Source organism: Triticum dicoccoides, chromosome 4B (genome assembly GCF_002162155.2).
Source record: "Triticum dicoccoides isolate Atlit2015 ecotype Zavitan chromosome 4B, WEW_v2.0, whole genome shotgun sequence".
NCBI classification, from domain to species: domain Eukaryota; kingdom Viridiplantae; phylum Streptophyta; class Magnoliopsida; order Poales; family Poaceae; genus Triticum; species Triticum dicoccoides.
The window spans coordinates 626,524,899-626,543,906 of NC_041387.1; the positions used below are offsets into that span (position 1 = coordinate 626,524,899).

The 19,008-nt window shown below is 47.0% G+C and overlaps 2 protein-coding genes and 1 pseudogene across 2 annotated transcripts; all 3 read left to right on the forward strand.

Annotated features, from left to right (window-relative positions):
* The first annotated feature begins 2,586 nt into the window (after positions 1 to 2,586).
* LOC119291860 (defensin Ec-AMP-D2-like) lies at positions 2,587 to 3,272 on the forward strand. Its single transcript, XM_037570670.1, has 2 exons — positions 2,587 to 2,718; positions 2,813 to 3,272. Exons 1-2 carry the CDS (start codon positions 2,655 to 2,657, stop codon positions 2,995 to 2,997), a joined length of 249 nt encoding a protein of 82 aa, XP_037426567.1. The 5' UTR covers positions 2,587 to 2,654; the 3' UTR covers positions 2,998 to 3,272.
* Positions 3,273 to 5,062: 1,790 nt separating this feature from the next.
* Positions 5,063 to 5,339, forward strand: LOC119294071 (annotated as a pseudogene).
* A 9,257-nt stretch (positions 5,340 to 14,596) lies between these two features.
* On the forward strand, positions 14,597 to 15,062 carry LOC119291862 (defensin Ec-AMP-D2-like). Its single transcript, XM_037570672.1, has one exon. The coding sequence runs from the start codon at positions 14,636 to 14,638 to the stop codon at positions 14,882 to 14,884; it is 249 nt and encodes an 82-aa protein (XP_037426569.1). The 5' UTR covers positions 14,597 to 14,635; the 3' UTR covers positions 14,885 to 15,062.
* The last annotated feature ends 3,946 nt before the right edge of the window (positions 15,063 to 19,008 follow it).

Consider the following 19,008-nt stretch of genomic DNA (forward strand, 5'->3'; position numbering starts at 1 on the left):
GAAGAAGAGTTACTCAAACAACAATGATTGCCCATGTGTGTTTATCAAGAAATCCACTGATGGATTTTGTATAATTTCCGTGTATGTTGATGACTTGAACATCATTGGGACTACACGTGAAATACATGAGGCATGTAATCATTTGAAGACGGAATTCGAGATGAAAGATTTGGGTAAAATCAAATTTTGTCTTGGTTTGCAACTTGAACATTTTTCTTCAGGAATACTTGTTCATCAGTCTGCTTATATCCAAAAGATATTGGAAAAGTGCAATATGGATAAAGCATACCCTTCAAAAACACCTATGGTCGTCAGATCTCTTGAAAGAGATAAAGACCCATTTAGGCCTAAGGGTGATGATGAAGAGGTATTAGGACCTGAGTTTCCTTACCTCGGTGCTATTGGAGCACTAATGTATCTAGCAAACTGCACCAGGCCTGACATAGCATTTGCAGTTAATTTACTGGCTAGATACAGTGCATCACCAACGAAAAGGCATTGAGTTGGTGTGAAGAATATTTTCAGATATCTTCAGGGCACCAAAGATCTTGGTTTATTCTATTAGAAAAATCAAGAGAGAACCATGGTGGGGTATTGCGATGCTGGATAATTGTCAGATCCCCATGATGCTAGATCGCAGACTGATTTTGTCTTCTTACATGGAGGTATGGCCTTCTCTTGGAAGTCAACAAAGCAAACCTTAGTGGCAACGTCCACCAATCATTCTGAGATAATTGCTTTGTTCGAAGCAACACGAGAATGTGTATGGCTTCGCAGAATGATGAACTTTGTCCAAAGTTCAAGTGGGACTGGTTCGTTAAAATCACCCACCATTATTTATGAAGATAATGATGCTTGTATTGCTCAAATGCAAACGGGTTATATTAAGAGCAATATAATGAAGCATATTTCTCCTAAATTGTTTTATCCCCATGATCAGCAAGAAAAGGGGGAGATAAGTATTTTGCAAACGAAGTCATGCGACAATCTCGCTGATCTATTTTCTAAGTCCTTATCAAGTTCTCTGTTTCATAAATATGTAAGTGGAATTGGTATGCGACGACTTCGAGACTTGCAAAATTCAGGGGAAGAAATCTCCTAAGATATAACCTGTTAAGATCATAAGATCATTAATATTGCACTATTTTCCTTTATGAGTTTTTCCAAATGGTTTCTCATGTAAGGTTTTTAATGAGGCAATACCAATGCAAGCATGGACGATATATGTCGTTTTCTCCTTATTTTCCCACTGGGTTTTGGAAGGAGTTTTTTATGGCATATTGTATATTTCTCCTCAATTTTTCCCGCAGGGTTTTTGGAGGAGATGATTTCAAAGGATGATCAGTCACAAGGATAAGCAAAGATTAGGGGGAGTGTTAGGATTTAATTATTAGAGATAATCCTTGTTGTAAATAACAACATGCACGGGATCCTCTCGAGGCAACCGCCGCCTCGTTCGTGCGGGAGCCTCTCCAGGCAACCGTCGCATCCGCTCCTCGCATCCCCTCGAACAGGCGCATCTTCTCATAAGCGCCGGTTCCCCTTGTATAAATGTGTCATCATCAATGGAACAAGACACTTCAATCAAATCATTCGTTCACAGTCCCGCCTCACTCTCCTTTTATTCAATTCTATTAAGCCAACTTTGCTCGACTAACTCCTGACGCGTTATTATTACCGTGAGCTAAACGGAATCTACCTTAAGAAAAGCTTGTGCTTAAGAAGAAAAGCCGAGTACTCAAGAAGAAAAGCTGAGGTGAACACGTTGAAATCTGTGGGATCGTCACTTTGCTCCGCTTTCCTTTTCTGAAAATGAGCTAGCTTTGTCCCGCTTTCCCGCTCCAATCCTTGTCACAGGCACGCACCTGGCGATCCCTTGCCTTGCACCTCCGCTGCGGCGATCCCTTGCTGACATTCCGCACGTCGGCACCGACGCGACTAGCCCAGCTTTTACCTATCTCGCGCCCTTTCCGCTTTATTCGCGATACGCTTTTGCCTCAGAAATCCGTCGACCTCGATCGAGATCGATTCGCGCGTGTGATGCGGACTAGTCGGGTCGATCTCTCTCGATGGAACGAGCATCAAACGGGAAAAGGGTAAAGCGCCGCCGGCGCACTGCGCACCCGTAAACATTCGCCGGTCGCCGGACCGAGGCGTGCGCAGCAGGGCCGCAGCTAGCCGCCGTAGCTAGCGTTCCGTGTTCACCGGACCGGAGACGTTCACGACAAAACCGCTCGCCGCTCTCACGGTGAGCCAACCAATAATCCTCGGCGTCGTAGGTCACGTGAATTTGCTGTAGCGGTTCACCTTAGCTCGAAGGCAAACGCTCGTAGCAGTGCAGCAAGTATAACGGCTAGTAGTAGCTAGCTCTGCACTGTAATCGCCGAGGCGCTGGAGCGTGGCCGCAGCGGACGGTAGCAGAGCACGGCAGCCGTCCACGTTGCTTGGCGCTTTGTCGACTTTTCCTTTGAGGCGCACACTTGCTCTGACTGCCGCGCGCATCGGTGTGTGTGACCACCCGATGGCATTGGCATCGCTTGTGCGTGCGGCGCCGTGCCTCTATATAAGGCAGGTCCCCGGGCTGGGCTGCTCACACACACCAAGCTCTATCCCTCCCACAGCACCCTGACTTGCAAGCTGTAGTGTACCGATCCATGGAGGCTTCACGCAGGCTCCTCTCCGCGGCGCTCCTCCTCGTCCTGCTGCTCGCCGCCACAGGTACGTACGCGTAGCGACGGTGATGTGTACCGGTGTGTGTGACATTCATTTGGTCTGGTTCTGAACTTCTGATCTGATCTGTCTGGCGCTGCAGGGGAGCTGGGAGGCCCGGTGATGGTGGCGGAGGCGCGGACGTGCGAGTCGCGGAGCCACAGGTTCAGGGGGCCCTGCGTGCGCAGGTCCAACTGCGCCAACGTCTGCAAGACCGAGGGCTTCCCCGACGGCAAGTGCCGCGGGTTCCGCCGCCGCTGCTTCTGCACCACCCACTGCCACCATTAACAAGCCTCTCCTTCGGGTGATGCCTTCTTTCGGGTGGCCTTTCTGCGAGCGTCCGTGCGTGCGTGTCCATGAATAAACCTCAGCTTGTCTCGGCAAGCTAGGTGCGAGTCCCTTCTTTGTTTTTTGTATGATTATTGCCAGTGTTTGTTTCTTGTTGGGTTCGTCCTCAGAGTTGCTGCGAGATTTATGGGATTATCCCAGTCAATCCTTCTGTCATGTAAGATTTTATTTTGGGCAAATCATGAGTGTTGTATGCCTGTTCCCTCAGTAACTCACTCGTTGTGTATACAATTGGACAGGCATGTCACATGGTGCCTGTAGTTGTGATGTGCATGCTACACCTCCGTGTGATCGAGATCGATCCATATGATCGATGCGCCATGTGTGCAGTGGCAGCTGACACCCGGCGCTACGCATGCGCAAGGACCGCTGCGAGACCTGAGCATTTCTTGGGCCGGGCTTTAAAAAGCCGAACCCCACAAATCTAAGCCTGAGCCATGCCCGGTCCAGAACAAACGAACACTATTCTATTTTTCTCAATCCTTTTTCCGGTAGTGAATACTACCTCCCTCCCAGTTTATTAGACCCCTAGTATATTGAGTCAAACTTTGACCATTGACATGACTAATAAAATATAGAATATATGCTTAAAATAGTACAATGTTGGATTTGTATTTGAAAGAGCGTTCGGAAGGTATAATGTTTGTGACGTATAGTTAAAATTGTGAGTCAAACTTTAATCTAAAATAAGAGGGAGCCTAATAAACCCGGACGGAGGTAGTAGTACTTATCTTTCTATTGAAATTACGTAATTTATTCATTTTCAAGATATATTAATACATTAGTATGATTTTTTAATGAAACCTTATTTTTAGTTTTTTAGAACCACAATATAGGCCAGAAGCTCACAATCACTATATATGTGGCAATTTCCCAAAAGAAAAAACCCATGTGTGCCAACATTTTTTAAGAAAGATATTTCTTTCCATTTCATTAACGAAACCCCCGCATGTTCTTACAAGATACAAACTGCTAAAAGAGCCTGGAGGCCTTTAATTTGAAAATTTTCAAAATCCTATTTTTTCTGTTTCAAAAAATTCTGAAACAACACACATGTATGCAAGGATGTAATGTGTATGTGTGTAAAAATTCAGTATGAAATATCTTGATTTACGAGCTGCAAATAAATTTAATGGAGTATGAGGATGAAGAATACATATGCTAAAAAGCCCCAGATTTTTTTCTGTAGCTCTCATTTAAACCTATTTCGATCTGAAAATTTGCACACATGTACATTATGTGTATTACGTGAATTTGTTTTCAGAATTTATTGAAACTGAAATACGGTTAAGTGTACGCATGAGCCTACAAAATACGTACAAGGTATTTGTAAATGATAAAAGTACTACAACAAACAACTCAAAACAGGTGTTCGACGTGGACCTCTTTTGTTCTGCAGGAACATGGGAATTATTAATGTACAGTAATGCCTTTTACAATCATGATTGAGCAACTCGGCAAAAAACAAAGTGGCCTCAAGCGGCCAAAGAATCGACAGACTTTCACGGAATCCACCTCACCTAACCAAATCCTAGCCAATCAATTTCTAACTACACCGTAATCCCCCTGTAAATCCCCGTGTGTCTAGCATTGCTCGATAGCAGGTGTGCATGGGCATGGCGCGACCATAACTTGAGAGCCTGACTCCACTTGAGGCCAAACTGTTCATGGCCGCCCATCCAGTCATCGGCGTCGCAGACCACGCGGATTTGTGTTGTAGCAATCCATCCGCCTTGCTTGAACACAAAGTTCTGTTGGCAAGCTTCCAGCGCCGTGCGTGTCCTGGAGCAGCGGACGGTAGCAATTGAAGCACGCGCGTACGTGGGATACTACCCTACGGTCCTACCCTACTTGCGGGTTGCGGCCTTTTCCTCTTTGAGAAGACGTGCACTCCGACTGCTGCATCGATCGTTGTGACTCGTGGGACCCTATTGGCATCGCGTGTGCCGCTATATAAGCTGGGGTGCTCACACAGCAGCTCCGTCACTCATCCCACCCTGATACACTCGTTAACTCGTAACGAACAAGCAGCCATCGATGGAGGCTCCACGCAAGCTCGTCCCCGCCGCGCTCGTGCTGGTGCTGCTGCTCGCGGCCACGGGGGAGATGGGAGGCCCGGTGGCGGTGGCGGAGGCTCGGAAGTGCGAGTCGCTGAGCCACAGGTTCGCGGGCCTCTGCCTGCGCGGTCACAACTGCGCCAACGTCTGCAGGACCGAGGGCTTCCCCGGCGGCAAGTGCCGCGGCGCCCGCCGCCGCGCTTCTGCACCACCCACTGCCGCTAGTAGCCTAGCGGCATGCATGCATGCTGGCACCTTTGTGCGTGTGATTGTGTCCATGTCCATGAATAAACCTCAGCTTGTCTACTATCTTGGCATGCAGGCCGGAATCTGACTGATTGGGCCCGCCTGTCGGGTGCTGACGTGGCAAGTTTTTTGCAGAAAACTCCCTTGGTTTGTGAGTAATCATGTAAATGCCCAATTATTTCGGGGAAAAAGGCTCCTACGAGAGGCTTTTTTCCGTTCGTAATTTCCACCACGGATTCGGACTCGTTTGCAAATTTGCGTCGGTTTGAACAAGCAAATAAAACGAACAAGAAAACAATCCCGCGCAGGATTCGAACCGGGGACCTGCGGTACAGCAGAGCAGCGGGCTAGCCACCGCGCCACGGCTGCGCTCGCGTATAGAAGCAGGCTGGATGGTTTTTATACTAGACATGGGCAGGCTGGGCCGGCCCACCGAGGCCTGCATTGTTTTTTCCTTTCGCACTTACCTGGCGTATTGGGGCTCATTCGTTGCCCAGATTTCTTTACGTTTCATTTCTCTTACTTATTATGCTTTATTTTTTATTCTGGTTTTGGTTTATTTTTAGGTTTTTCTTTCTTATTTTTTCATTCGCTAGGTTGGTTTATCTCCTGGATTTTTAACATATTTACTGAACATTTTTTATGATGGGTTTTAGTATATGATGAACAGTGAACATTTATTTCATGTAATGAACTTTTGGTAATATACATTGAACATGTTTTCAATGCCAATTTAATATTTTCGTAATATATGTTGAATTTGTTTCTTAAGATATGATGACATTTTGCATAATGCGCGGTGAAATTTCCGTAATTTATGGTGAACATTTTCTTAATACACGATGAGTTTCAAGAATATTATGATTACACAATTTCTTAATTTATAGTAAACATTTTTAATACACGATGAACTTTTCTTACAAACAGTGAACACTCTTCTAATAATGTGAACGTTGAACATAATTTGAATGCAAATGGAATATTTTTGTAATATATGTTGAAATATTTTCTTAAGATATGATGAAAAGTTTACTTAATACACGGTGATTTTTTTATAATTTATTGTGAGCATTTTCTTAATACACGATGACTTTCAAGAGCACTATGGTGAACATTTTGGTGAATTATTTGCATTTCAAGAAATGTTCAACATGGGTTAAAAACTTATTGTGTAAATCATTCTTGCATTTCAAGAAACACGTCGATTTTTTTAATAAAATTTGAACACTTTCAGTGCATTTTGGAGATTTATTATGATTACAAATGTATATTTAATACATGTTGTCAACTTTCTAATTAACTGTGCATTTAAAAAAATAAAATATATATGTATTAATATCATGAATAAGAAATATATATGGGCCGTGCCTGTGTTCTAGTCTGGTGCTTGACACTTAATAATACTAATATGTAATCGCAATATATATATATGTATTAATATCATGATTAAAAAAAAACAGTAACCCAGCGCGCAGCCACGCTGGGCCAATCGCCGGCCCAACGTCTTCAGCATAGTATAAAGAAGTTCTCGCCTCTTTTACTTCGCGAGGGCAGCCGTGGCGGGGTGGCTAGCCCGCTGCTCTGCTGTACCTCAGGTCGCCGGTTCGATTCCTGCACGGGATTCAGGATTTGTTCCTTTTATTTACTTGTTCAAACCGACGCAAATTTGCAAACGAGTCCGAATCCGTGGTGGAAATTACGAACGGAAAAAAAGCCTCTCGTAGGATCCTCTTTCCCCGAAATAATTGGGCATTTACATGATTACATACAAACGAAGGGAGTTTCCTGCAAAAAAATTGCCACATCAGCACCCGACAGGCGGGCCCAACCTGTCAGATTCCCTGTCAATACGTATAAACTGCAGTTTTAGTCTTTTTTGCAACGCCTCGCCCCAAAGTTGGTACTGACACGTAAAAATTACCAATCTTGATACCAATCTGTTTCCAATGCCTCAATTGTGGTACTTCTGTGCAATTACTCGCTGACACCCGTCGCTGCTCATGCTCATGCACGATGGACTGGCCACGCGTAAAAGGTCCCGGCCTCTAGGAGTGCGAAGTTATGGTGCTCGGGCAGTCGGGCACCATGGTGCCCTTTATTTTCATTTTTTTTAAACACACACACGCACGCGCGCGCGCACGCGCACACACACACACACATATAGAAGTAAAAAAAACAAAAAAAAACAAAAACTGTGAAAACATGTTATATGTGCACTGCGGATCCATGAAATTTTGTTTCGAAAAAAATGTATTGTGTAAGCTGTAAAAAAAAATTCTGTCCCAAAAGCAAAAAGAGGCCCATTTGAAAAATACATATTTGTCTTTTCTTTGTACGCCTCATGTGAAAGTAATATGTTATGAAATTTTGCACATACATAGTATACATGTGAGTGTGTTTACAAAAAATTCCAATCTTTTTTCCCTATAGAAAATGTTTTTTCGCGACCTCTAGCAGGTTCAAAGCTGCTTCCTATTCAGCGCTTCACCCGCGCTGGTTAAAGGCGTCCACGTACGTAAACCAACTGGGCCGGCCTGTAATGCATTGAAACATTCCTGATTTTTGTGCAGCTTTGTGGTCACTTCTAGGAAGCTTCTAGAAGCATCAAACCATTTTTGGGAAGCTTTTGACCGATGTTTTCTTTGCCTGTTTTTTAATTTTCATTTTTCGTTTTTATTTTTCTTTATTTATTTATTTTGTATTTAACTTTTTTAAATTCACAAAGCTTTTTAATATTCATGCACTTTTTAAAATCTGTGAATATTTTTTAAATTTATATTTTTATATAAATTCGTGAACATATTTAAAATCCATAAACATCTTGAAATTCATGAACTTTTCCAAATCCGAATTATTTTTCAAATCATTGTTTTTATTTCAAATTTTTGTTTTTTTAATTCATGAACTATTTTCCAATCCATGATTTTTATTCAAATTCACAAAAAGAAACTCTGTTTGTTCCAAAAGTCAACGGTCTACAGGCCGACCAGGTCAACCATGAAGAGCGACTAGGCGCGTGAGCTTGATGAGCGAGCTGCTCGCTCGCATAGCTAGCCCTGCCTACACAGGGGGGCGAGTGAGCGCTGCCTAGCTACCAGGCGCAGTGAGCGCTAACTAGGAGCTGCCACAGCAAAAAGCATAGCTGGCTTCCCTCTTAATGACAAATTTGCACAAAATGGACCTTTTGAAGAAATCTAAGCCCAAGAGGCCCCTAATTCACCTATGGACCCCCTCCAGTGGATGATTGCGGTTCATATATTAACATGGTCAGTATTATCACGATTTTACCTGCTACTTATGTCCGACGATCAAAATTGGTCCATATATCGTCACATATATATAAGTAAACTAAATAGTTGCTCGTGCCACTAGTGGAAAAAGGCTCATTTGTCCCGGTTCTGGAACCGGGACTAAAGGGTCGAGACTAAAGCTCAAACCTTTAGTCCCGGTTTGCTTATGAACCGGGAGTAAAGGAGCTCCACGTGGCCGCTGTCTGGAGCTCCACCTTTACCAACCAGGACTAAAGAATTTTTTTAAAAAAATTATTTTTCTGAATTTTGTTGAATTTTTTTTGATTTTTTTTCTTATTTTCAAATTTCTGAATTATTTGACAATTTAATCTCTAATCATCCCTCATCACTGCTCACTGCTCAATTATAAACCACTCGTTCCAAATCGTCTAACTTCCCAGCAAGTCACGCATCTTCTCACTACTCCATCCTGAGCATGCTTAACTTTCGAGTTCTATTCCCCCTAGTTTTCAAGTGCTTTTCCTGACAATACTAAGCTGTCAATCCTATTAACACTTAGGAGTTGAACTTGAGCATTAAGCACCGTTTGAGTTTGAAACTATTATTCTAAAAAAACAATAATTATTTAGTAACACTAATATTTCTTGAATAAGTAGTTTGACCATAGTTTGACCAGATTTGACCATAGTTTGACCACAGTTTGACCAAAAGTTAAAAAAGAAAAAATAATTATTTATTAACACTAATATTTCTTGAATAAGTAGTTTGGCCACAGTTTAATCAGATTTAATGGAAAGTCAAAAAAACTGAAATTTGAGCATATTTGTTTTCTTTCAGAATTTCAGGATTCTAAAAATTTGCAAACAGGTCTACGGCTGTCAAAATCGAATGTGGATTTTCGTGCTTTTTTTATATATTATGCGCTTTTTCGACATCGTATGCAAAAGATATGACCGTTTTACTTTTTCATAACACTTTTTTTGCAAAATATGTCCAAATTTAAGTTTTTTAATTTTCCTAACTAGTAGATGTAATAACATAACTACATCTCGAAGGATTTAATTTTTGAAGTTTTTACCATTTTCTTTTGGATTTTAAAAGACTGAAAAGGCGATACACACGGGGGGTAGAGTTTGAATCTTTAGTCCCGGTTTGAGACACGAACCGGGACTAAAGACTCTTTAGTCCCGGTTCGTGTCTCAAACCGGGACTAAAGGTCCCATTTGAACCGGGACTAATGTCTTCCCGACACCTTAGCCGCTTGAACCGGGACTAATGCTCATATTAGTTTCGGTTCGTGATGCAACCGGGACTAAAGTGTACATTGAGCTGTGACCAAAGCCCTCTTTTCTATTAGTGTGCATTGTAATGGGGCACACTATTTTCTACCCAAACATTGTGATTTATCGTACATTTTGTTGTTATATGATAATTACATACTAAATGTCGCAACTGAATAAGTACTTATTGATTTACCAAAGAAAACATGATTCTATTAGTTAAATCAATAAGGCGTGGACCAGTTGAGGTGGTTCAAAAGAGAATCGATGAGATTTTTTTAATAAAACCTTGTGTTCATTTTAAGTAGGATAGATGTTGCCGCATTTTTCTAAATCATTGGGTTTAGATTAGGGGGGTGGGTGCAAATCAAGCGTGTGGCAACTCTAACGAGCTTGCAAAACTGGTTGTACGTGCAATCTTATTATAGCAATCAAATATATCTAAATGCATCTTTTTTTTGAGGAGGTACGCAAATTGCGCACCTTAGCTTTATAGAAGGAGAGAAATAAGACATACGACAACGTCTACCATTCGCTGCGGAGAACGAAGGCGACCAACTCCACACCCGGTTCGAACAAGGACAACCAAACACAACAACCTACCCAACACCGAGCCCCTCGCCACGTCTCGACCAACACTGAAGACCTTCGAAGAACAGCAACTCCAGCTTCCTTGGAGTAGCCAGCGACGACCGTACATGGCGCCGAAGGAGAAAGATCCGGGTAGCGGTGAACACCGGAGGAGCGCATCATGGGACCTCGAGTCTCCCAGCATAATGCTCCCAACAGAGTAACAACCTCAAAGATGTTGCCATCATGCCGATCCTATGAATCAAGGCTTTCACCCCGGAGACAGCTGACGAAATGAGGTCGCGAGGAAGATGGCGTTGCACTCGGCGAAGCCTCCAAGAAGGGGAATGACACCCGCAGGCGCCATCAACGCCGGTCCGGCCACAACCGAACAGGATTTTCATCCGTAGCTCTGCACATCTCCGAGTCTCCAAGATCCCGACCAGCCCCGATCAGATGCCTCGCACCGCCGTCACCACAACAACTTGCCATCGAAGCCCCCCCCCCTCACTGCCGAGGAGACACGCCTAAAGCCATCGCCTTCAACATCGACTAGGAGCCGCAGCATCCACCGAGTGGTGCAAAGCCATTTCCGCCACAGTGGCCTTCACCCATCCCAGGGGATTGCCACCAGAATGGATCCGACCCGCACCTCCGACCATCCTCCAGCACGCACACCGCCGAGGCATCGCCGCACGCCTCACAAGGTAGCAACCGAACGCCCGCTGCCCGCCAAGACCCTTCCTGGCAAGGCCTCGCAGCGCCGCCGCCGCCATGGCTGCGCTCGCACCGCCGCCACCGCCAGTGCCGGTGCACCACCTGCATCCTCCATCCTGCTACGTTCCACGCAAGGATCCAGCGATAACCGCCGCACCCCATGTCGTGAGAACCTCAAGGACGCCGGCCAGCGCCAAAAACGCACCAGATCTGGCCCGAGATCCTCGGGTCCGCACGGATCGGCCCGCTCGGAACTGGCCAAGCACGAACTCCCCCGCGGCGAGGAGCACCAACCCGCAGCCGGCCTGCGCACTCCACCGCGACGCGCCGCCGCCAGACCGCCGCGACGCCCCACACCACCTTAAGCTAGCGCGCATCTCCGCCGCGTCGGCCACCGAGATTCGACGCCAGGCTGAAGAAGTGGTCCCGCCGGCCTGCGCACGCGACGCGCCGCTGCCAGACCGCCGCGACGCCCCGCACCACCTCCCGCCAGCGCGCATCCACCCGCCGTGCCGGCCACCGAGATCCGCCGCCAGGCCGAAGAAGCGGTCCCCCGCGACCACCGCTCCAGGTGAGGGCAAGATGAATCTCGCCGCCGCCGGCACTACACGGGCTTTGTCCGACGGCGACCGCCGCCGGCGGCGGCGGCGGCGGGGAGGGGGAAAGGGAGGGAGGCTGGGGTCGGTGGCGGGGTTAGGGCACCCGAGTCGCCCGCGGGGGGGGGGCGACGCAGGGCAGTTATATCTACATGCATCTAGCTGTCACCAAACCAAACACTCGCTTTTTGCCTATGTGTTCCACCCCTCAAATTTTACTATGCCATGCACGACTCAATATTTTTCTTTGACTTTTTTTTTGCTGTGATACATAATAATGATCACAAAAATTAGCTTTGACTACAGTGGATTTTCACTAAATAAGATTGAGAGAGTGAAAAATCACTCCCTCCTATTCCTATATGTCCAATCCTCACATATGCAACGAATATAGATCGACCTAAGTATCAGAGCCAACAACCAAGCTTTCCGAACTAAAACAATTGAAGGAGCGTAAACATCAAGAACCATCATCACCCAAAAACAAAATGAAACCTTCTCACAGGGCCCCCACGTCGCTCTCTCCCCGGGGCGGCACGGGCGGCGACCACCGCCCCTCTCGCGGCCTCCCCAACTCCAGCCTCTTCTCCCCCTCGCCGTCGCCGGTGGCCTCCGGCAGGCAAAGCCTGCGCGGAGCCGCCGGCGACGGGACGCTCTCTGTAGCTGCTGCTCGCTCGGGAGGAGGGGGCGCTCGCATGCGGGTCGCGGCTGTCCGGCGCTCGGCCTCGTGGCGGCGTTGCTGCTCGCGGCGGAGGCAGTCTCCGGCATATGGCGCGGCGTCTGGTCGCGGCGATGGGCGCGCCGTCGCGGTGCGCGCGGTCACGGTCGTCGGCCTCGTGCGGTCCCGATCCGATCTGGGATCCTGCTGGCGGCGGTTGGTGCGGACGGTGTGGGGCGCCAGGGCGGCGGCCTCGGTCCGAGCTCCTGATGTGGCCGGGGCGTGGACGGCGCGCGCTCGCGTGGCGGTGGCTCGGTTCTGGCTGTGCGTGTGGGGCGCAGCGACCAGCCGGGTGCGGTGGCTGCAGGTGCGTGTCGGGCGCAGTGACCGGCGGTGCGTGGCGGGTGTGCTTCTCTGGAGTGCGAGGTGTGCTGCGGAGGGGATCCTGCTCGTCTGCTCTGCTGCTTCGCATGTGCAACTCCGATTGCATATGGTGCGAGGTGCATCGATCTGGGTGCTGCGCTTCGCGATGCGGCGTGGGTTGATGCGGTGGTGGTGGCCACGGTGGTGCTGCGGTGGTGGACGGCGGCTTCGGCCAGGGGGTGGTGCATGTCATGTCGCGGTGGATCATGGGATCCCGTGGCCTGAATGAGGTCGGCCTCAGCAGGTGGTGGCTGATGGGCGGTGGTCGGTGGTGGTAGGTGGTCGGCGCATCTCCAGGAGAAATCTTTGCTTCAGCCTTCTTCGGAGATGACGACGGCGGCGCCCGCGGGTGCAGTGATCTTTCTTGGAAGCGTTGTCATGGAGGTGTGCTCCTCCTCCCCACGGATTTGGCTCCGGAGGGAAACCTCAGATCCGCTGGGTCGGGCGATGAAGGCGTCTTCGCGTCTTTCTCCTCCTTGGGCGCATCGTCTCGGAGCCGGCTACGACTGGGAGACTGGTGGATTGCGGCATCTTCGCCGTGGATGGCGGCATCTTCGCCGCGTGGTCTGCTGAGGCGGGGCACTGGTTTCTGTTTGGCAACGATGATGGCGTCAAGAGGAGGTCGGGTCGCGGCGTGGACTTCGGTAGTCGGTTCTTTCCGGCGTGTCCGATGTGCTCTTCTGTGGGCACGGTCGGCGCAAGTCTTGCATATTTCCCTGGTGAGGCTCGTCGTCAAAGTCGGAGCTGTCAGTTGCTTGCGCGTGTGGCCATCCGGTGGCATGTGCCGTCGTGGCTTCTATACAGCTGTTTGCAGGTTGGCTTCGAGGTTGGAGCTCTATGGTGAAGTCGGAGTCGCTCGTTCGAGGCAATCGGTGATGACGATGACGCTTGCGACTCCTTGGCGAATGCCATTCTTCTTTGCAGCTTTGTGTTTCATGTCGGTGGCCTGGTTGGCCGGTGATGCCCATGTCAGGTGGGTTGAGTTGTATCGGTTTTAGCCCGGTTTTCCGCAAATTACCCGGGCAATTCTCTCTTCTTCTTAATCAATGAAAATGGCAAATCTTTTGCCTCGTTTCAAAAAAAAAATAAAACAACAAATGAAGCAAGACTAAAACTATAAATTCAAGAACTTGTAGGGGTCACATGGACCGCTGGAAAAAATTTGTACCTTGAGAGCTGTGATATTTTTAAAACAAGATCACCCAGGAATAGCTCTTAGCAACATATTTTTATAGAAGAAAATCTCTAAGCATCCGGCAGAGTATACCGCTTTAGCATATGTACAAATCTACAAAACACACAATAGGTGGTATTTAAAATTAAAATGTATGGAAATAAATGGTCAAAGTGTAGCACGCATCTCAAAGCTCGCCCCGACGCTGGATTTTTTGGTGTTGCCTACCAGGTGGGCACCCTAGAAAAATCGTGTTCGTGTCCACCGGCCGAATCGATGCGTTTATGATCAACCGCTCGCCGCTCCCTACCCTTGCTAGCTCACGGCAATCCGGTCGTCGTCGTCGTCACAGACCACGTGAGTTTTCTTGTAGTAATCCATGGCGTCGCCGGATCGACCTTTGGCTCTTTCCGCATACTACCTACCTAATTGCGGCACATATTTGTCGCCTTTTTCATTTGGATGCAACTGCATCGCGTTCGGTTTGACCCATGGCTTCGGCAGCTTGTGCGCGCCGCTACATTATAAGCAGGTGCGCTCACACAGCTAGCAGCTCCATCACTCCACCACCACCCTGATACACTCATAACAAGCAGTGATCGATCGATGGAGGCTTCACGCAAGCTCCTCTCGGCGGCGCTCCTCCTGGTGCTACTGCTGGCGGGCACAGGGGAGATGGGAGGCCCGGTGGCCGTGGCGGAGGCGCGGACGTGCGAGGCGAAGAGCCACAGGTTCAGGGGCCCCTGCGTGCGCCACCACAACTGCGCCAACGTCTGCAAGACCGAGGGCTTCCCCGGCGGCAAGTGCCGCGGCTTCCGCCATCGCTGCTTCTGCACCACCCACTGCCGGCAGTAACCAACCTATTGCCTCTACTTCGTACGTCCGCCTAGCTGCAGCCTGCCTGCGTGCATCCTGGCTTGCTCGCACCTCTGTGCGTCTATAGTAGTTAGCACTGTGTCCATGAATAAACCTCGGCCTGTCTGTCATGGCATGCTGAAATGGGTATAAGAAACGCAGGCTCTCTTTTACTATATATTAACTAGAAGAACGCCCGTGCGTTGTAACGGGACCACATTAACTTTAAGAATTCAACATTACGATATTGGTGATCTTTTTTACCATCAAATCCTCACACACACAGACACACACTCTCCCTCCCTCTTCCTCACTCTCTATCCCCCTCTCCCTCTCTCTCTAACACACACACATATCTATCTTATTGGGTACGAGACCATAATCCATCTATTTCACAGATACACGCTACTGCATAAAAATATGGATTATGTGTATTATATTTGCCACCAGAACTGAGTAAATCAATTTCATGTAAATCGACTAACCACAGCTCCAAGAATACGCGGACGAGGTGGCTCGGATCGGCGTCGGCGCCGTCCGGCGCGGACCACGGACCCGCTTCCAAGTGCACGTGCAATGCACGTCTTCACAAATATTATAACCAGATGTGAGAAATCACATGCATAGAAAAGACATTCTGATAGCAATCCAAATACCATACTCAATTGAATACCTAACCTGGATAATACTCTTATTTCTATGCGCCAAAAAAATGGAATAGCAAAGCTAAGTATGCCTACATATGCTCAGATTATATATAAGAATCTTGGGTGAACAATTGCAACAAAGCACTAAGCAGCGATAAATCTAAATAACAAATCCATTAACTATGCAGGCAGCAGGCTTGTTACAACATAGAGAGATAGGAAAATGTCACCTCCAGTAATGTAGCGCAAAGGAGTGGAACGAAGTATGAATGAGCGGTTGCCTGTTCTTCTCCATGTACATGGATCAGCAGTAGAGGCCAAGTATATAAGTACTTGACTGAACTCCACTCTTCGTGTACAGAGAGCCATGTCACCTTCTCACCGCTGCAGCATGGGAGGACGGCTGGTTCACGTGACCCTCCAGCTGGGGGATCCATGGTGTCTGACCGTCGAGCTCGAGGCAGAGAAGTTGAGGGCAGCAGTGGCGAGATCCATGCCGGCCAACCGGGCGAAGAGGAGGTCGTCGGGGAGGGACACATCGGCAAGATCCAGTCACCACGCGACCTGAAGAGCAACAGTGATCTCCACAAGCTGTAGGCCGACGGCGTGCTCCATCCCCTGTGATGGGGTGACCATGGCGGTGGCCACAGCTCCTCATGCTCGCCTCGATCTCGGCGACACACCCTAAGTGTAGGAGGCAGCAACGACCTCGACGAAATCATGGCCTCCATCCCGGAACGCATGAAGGACCTCGGCCCTATCGCTAGTCCTCCCGCCGTAGCCGCACGCGGCAGCGGACCATGGGTAGGAGGGCAGGCGGCGTCGCCTCGGCTGACGGCAGGGAGCAGCGTTGATTTCGGGTAGGTGGCATCGCGAGGATGGCCGCGGCCGCGGGGAAGCACCCTGATCATGCTGCCAGGCCAATCCTTCTCCTCCGACCCCCTATCCCCGAAGATTGCGCCGCCGCCCCGGTCGTGTTGTTTCCATATGCCATTTTTTCCTGTACCTAAACAAAGCGGGCGAGCGGATGGCAGAGTTTTGGTCCACCCTCTAAAATTGCTAAACACACTTTTGGTGAGGATTATTGTTAATAAATGAATTCAATCATGTCGCTCTAAATAAATGAATTCAATCACGTGACTCTAATTACTTCGGATTGTTATGTGCACACTAAGCGGGATGCAGTTAGGAAAGAAAATGTTTTCTAATTAAAGTGATTAAGTGATTTAAGGTAAGGTTAATTAATTTAGATTTGATTTTTAGTGATTGTTAGTAAAGTATGATGCGTCTTTAAAATCTTTTATTTATTTCCTTAAAATCTATTATTTGTTTCCTATAGAAATTTGCAATAATGGAAGGTATCGGTTGATTTGGATAAGTTAGTAAATTTAGATCCGTGATTGCGTGCACGTTTAGAAAGTGCTGATTTACAAGGAAAGAGCTGAGGGGTAAATAAACCGATGAATAAGAAACCAGCATCGATAAAAATCTACGACGGTTAACCTGCGGAAAAACACCGGACGAAAGTGGTGGGACGAAAAAAACCTGGAAGCAAGACTACCAACTGCTCCATTAGGAGTAGAGATAATGAATCTGTCTAGGTCTCAGTCGAAGTCTAAGTCGATTGATGACATCAGCATGCAGACTTGTTTTATTTCTGTAATTGTTTGTATGTTTTTGGCGTTATGGGCTGCCTTTGTATTTTTAGTGGGCTTTTGTCACCTTTTCCACTGTGAGCAATGCTTTGTTGCCAGATTTTCCCCTCTTCCTTGTGCTTGGGCTGTACGACCACACATATATGTGTGTTTTGCTATGCAGCTACAAACTTAACAATTATGAATAAAAAACTACAACCTCAAGTCCTCAACGAGTGAGGCAGCTTTTTTGTGTGTTCAAATCATTGCATTTGTTTTTGTCAGAAAAATCCTTGTATATGCAGTACGGTGCTTGTAGTTTTTTTAGATGGGCATGCAACTTATTGTCATTTTTCATTCAAGGAGAATACAAGGATTTGAACACAAGCAAATATATTCACAAGAATAATAATTTGATGCGCGCACAAGCAATGGATAAAAATAAATAAAATGAAGATAAAAATTAATAAAAGACACCAATCGAGCACCCTCCCGCCCACGCGTGCCTTCTAGTTGCGTGCTTATATCACCTGTGGTTGCATGCGGTGTGAAGTATATGTAGTTGCATGCGCAACAGTAGGTTGCACGTTTGCAGTATCAAATTTTAGAAAACAATATAAAACAAAAAATAAAAGAAGAAAAAACATCACTAAATATCAATTGAGTTTTGAAGTTACAGTCAAGGGCGATTGTGCAACCAGATGGCAATATTTCAAAAAAATATACTAAAAACTTATTCTTTAATATAAATTAAAAATCAAAAAGTAGCAAGAATCTTACAATTAGAAAAGAAAAAGGATAAACAGAAAAAATATTAAAACATGAAAAATGGTTGAATTTGCATCTGCACCCTGCCCACGACAAAAACCGACATAGAGTTGTAGTCGTGGCAACACTTACAGTTGCATGCCTAGTGACAAACATGCAACTGCCCCTCCCTAAAAAACGCCGTAGAGATGTAGTCGGGGCGATCTTGGAGGGCCCCCAGATCGCCGAGCATCTCGTCGCCGGCGACTTCCGTTGTAAAAACCTTCCTTCCTCTCCTGTTTTCACTCTGTGTCTACGCTCTTCTCTTAATTCAAACAGTGTCGTTGGATGGCCTCTAGAAAGATGTTGAGTCTTGGTCTACATTCCAGAGACTAAAAGGAAAGAAACAACAGCACACTGTCTATAGTCACTCCCTTCACAAAAAAACATTAAAAAATGTGTTTGAGAATCTGAACAAGTAACTCTTCCCTCCTTTAATATGCTCTTTTTTTTGAGAAAATGAGCTCCGCTCTCAGAATCAGACACAAAAAATAAATTAATTTTTTTTCTTAAATCCTTGGGGAAAATGCAAACAGAAAAAGGAAAAAATGTATATGAATTAAAAAAACAAGAAAAAAAAATACAAGCTAGTGTTGCGAGATCGTGTGCTTGATTTGTGTTTGCGAGCATGGTGGAAAACAACGGCGTTATGGTGCTCTCGTGAGACATAGTGAGGGTACATGATTCACGGAGGAGTTGCATGTTTGTCACTAGGCATGCAATTGCAATCGTAACTTGGTGTCTTCTAGCATGGTCGTAACTAAACCCAGTTGCCAACTAAACCCATCTCTCTCGACGCCGCCCCCTCCAACAAAACAAAGCCCTCCCCCCAGTTGCGACCAAGTTAGAAGACATGCAGTTGCGTGCCTAGTGTGGGACATGCAACTGGGCCCCATCTCTTTTGACGCCGCTCCCTATGACAAAACAAAGGCCCCCCACCTAGTTGTGACCAATCTAGAAAAACATGTGGCTGCGTTCCTAGTGTGGGTCATGCAACTAGGCCCCATGTCTCTCGACGCCGCCCCCTCCGACAAAA

Coding starts and splice junctions, on each gene's coding strand:
- LOC119291860 (XM_037570670.1), top strand. CDS start 2,655: ATGGAGGCTTCACGCAGGCTCCTCTCCGCGGCGCTCCTCCTCGTCCTG. Junction 2,719..2,812: donor CCTGCTGCTCGCCGCCACAG/GTACGTACGCGT, acceptor CTGGCGCTGCAG/GGGAGCTGGGAGGCCCGGTG.
- LOC119291862 (XM_037570672.1), top strand. CDS start 14,636: ATGGAGGCTTCACGCAAGCTCCTCTCGGCGGCGCTCCTCCTGGTGCTA.